Source organism: Ornithodoros turicata, unplaced genomic scaffold (assembly GCF_037126465.1).
Source record: "Ornithodoros turicata isolate Travis unplaced genomic scaffold, ASM3712646v1 ctg00001124.1, whole genome shotgun sequence".
Classification (NCBI taxonomy): Eukaryota; Metazoa; Arthropoda; class Arachnida; order Ixodida; family Argasidae; genus Ornithodoros; species Ornithodoros turicata.
This window is the reverse complement of record NW_026999470.1, coordinates 168,164-170,625: the sequence shown is the minus strand read 5'-3', so window position 1 is coordinate 170,625 and position 2,462 is coordinate 168,164. Positions and strand designations below refer to the sequence as shown.

General features: G+C 56.5%; 1 protein-coding gene across 1 annotated transcript; it reads left to right on the top strand.

The window, feature by feature from the left end:
• Window positions 1-987: 987 nt before the first annotated feature.
• LOC135376486 (uncharacterized) lies at window positions 988-1,926 on the top strand. The gene has a single exon (XM_064609000.1). It carries the CDS (start codon window positions 988-990, stop codon window positions 1,924-1,926), a length of 939 nt encoding a protein of 312 aa, XP_064465070.1.
• The last annotated feature ends 536 nt before the right edge of the window (window positions 1,927-2,462 follow it).

The following is a 2,462-nucleotide window of genomic DNA, read 5'->3' as shown; positions in this document are numbered from 1 at the left end:
CCTTGAAGAACGAAGGAGAATCGTGGAACAACAACGGCGGACCGCAGGAAGCATTGATCGCCTATGCCAAGTATGCCCAACGAAAGAGTTACTAACAATACGGACAATAAAATATGTGCTGGCTCATTCCCGCAGGCACTGGCTGCAATATCACAATATTTTGCGCACAAGCTTCTGCAGAAAAGGCATACAAATGAATAGCGCAAGTATTGCTAGTTTTTTTTTTTTTATTGCAGTGTCCAAATATTTCATAAATAAAGAAATGTCATGCTTGTGCAAGACGGAGTTAATTTCACAATGGTGGGTTACATACACACTAACTCAGCTAATGCGGGTGCATAACATTCCCTATATGGGAAACACTCGATGTGTATGTCAATGTTTCCACATACATCCTGCATGTGTATACACGAGGCTTTGGACAGTCGGAAGAAGGAAACAAACTGCTCTTCCGACAACGACGTGAAGACATCCTTGTGAGCACGAAATGTCCTCGTTGACTGCACTGAAGTGGCTCCTTGGTCCTCTAGAAACGCATACACAAGCGCCATTTTCAACGACGAACATCGCAGCGTTTTGCGTCGGCTGACCTTCTCGCCCAATGGCTACGAACGCCACACACCCGGCGACGGTGGCAGGCTGCGAGTAAGGTCACTTCTTCCTTCTCACGACGAAGCGGGTCACGTGCAGCACGCGTTACTATGGAGACGACGCTGCGCTACGCACCGACAAGTGGCCAGTAATCCGCCCCAGGTCTCCAATGCGTCGAAGTACTTTGTAGGGACCGAAGTGTAGCAGCCGACGGAAATGGACGACGAGCGCCGCCATGGACGTTTCGTCACGACGCGTATCTCGCGCATGATTTCCATTGCGCGCGTACCATCGTTTCTCTCAGTTGTGGCCTGGCTGCCACATTAAACAGTTCGCATTCAGCCTTGTCTGCTGGTCCTTCTGTACCCTACAGTTTGGTGACCCGTTGCAGCGTACATGGCACAGCCACCAGCCCCTACCGCTTCCTCTGCCTCCGACGATGCCTCAGTCAATCCAGCGTCAATCCAGCACTACGCCATGCGGCTGCCGCCCTTCTGGAGCCACAATCCGGGCGTATGGTTCCTACAGGTGGAATGTCAGTTCGCTCTCGGGGGCATAACATCACAGCTGACCAAATTTCGCCATGTGGTGAGCGTACTGCCGCAAGATGTTGCCGCCCAAGTGGTCGACATCCTTTCCGCTCCACCCGCCGCCAACCAGTACGACGCGCTCAAGACCGCTGTCCTCGAGCGAACCACGGCTTCGGAACGCAAGCGCTTCCAAGAGCTCCTGTCTTCCGAAGATCTTGGCGACCGCCGTCCGTCTGAACTATTGCGACACATGCAGGGGCTGCTTGGCGAGCGAGCCCTTTCCTTCGATGCCAGCCTCCTCAAACAACTCTTCCTGCAGCGCTTACCAACAACCGTGCAGATGATCCTAGCGTCTGCGTCGACTCTGCCATTGCAAGAGCTTGCGGATCTTGCAGACAAGATCTTGGAGGTTTCCCTTCCGTCCATTTCAGCCGTGCCCGCCGCACCGCCCTTGCCTTCAGCTGTTTCCCCCGCGGCGTCTTCACCATCCGCCCAAGTCCGGCTAACTTCTCCGTCCGGGGACTCCATAGCCCAACTGCGCGAAGATTTTGGACGCCTCTCCGCCATGGTAGCGTCTGTCCTGTCATCGCGTGCGCCTTCCAACACAGACCCCGTTTCGCCCAGGCGTCGCCGACGCGATCGTCCGCGCTCCGCGTCCCGCTCCCCCAGTCGACGCCGTTCACCTCGTCGGCCTCTGCAAGACGAGCCCATAGGCCCTTGCTGGTACCACCAGCGGTACGGCTCCGAGGCCCGTCGGTGCACGCGACCCTGTACTTGGACGGAAAACTTGCCCGGGGACCGTTAGCGGCTGCGACTGTCTCCACCACGCCTAGCAGCCGACTATTCTACGTTGTTGACCGACCCTCAAAGACGCGCTTCCTCGTTGACACCGGCGCCGAAGTGAGCGTGCTCCCCGCTTCAGGAAGTGACAATCGTCGTCCAGCCATGTTCCATCTTACGGCTGTCAACAACACCGGCATTCCCGTCTTCCGACAGCTATCTGCCACCCTCGATCTGGGCCTTCGCAGAACGTTCCCGTGGCTGTTCCTTGTGGCCGGTGTCCGCCAAGCCATTCTGGGCGCCGACTTCTTACACCATTTCGGCTTATCTGTGGACGTCGCTCGCAAGCGCCTGATAGATACCTCCACTCATCTGTCAGTTCAGGCTCGCTCCGTTCACTCTGCGAGCCCTCTCAGCGGCATCTCCATTTCTGCCCTCCACTCGCCATACGCTGCCGTCCTCAAGGACTTTCCTAGTCTCACGCAACCACCAGATTGGTCGCGCCCAGTCGCACACGATGTCGTGCACCACATCCAGACCACCGGAGCACCCGCTTTCGCC

What these genes read in the sequence shown, in the direction of transcription:
- LOC135376486 (XM_064609000.1), top strand. Translation starts at nt 988, where the DNA reads ATGGCACAGCCACCAGCCCCTACCGCTTCCTCTGCCTCCGACGATGCC.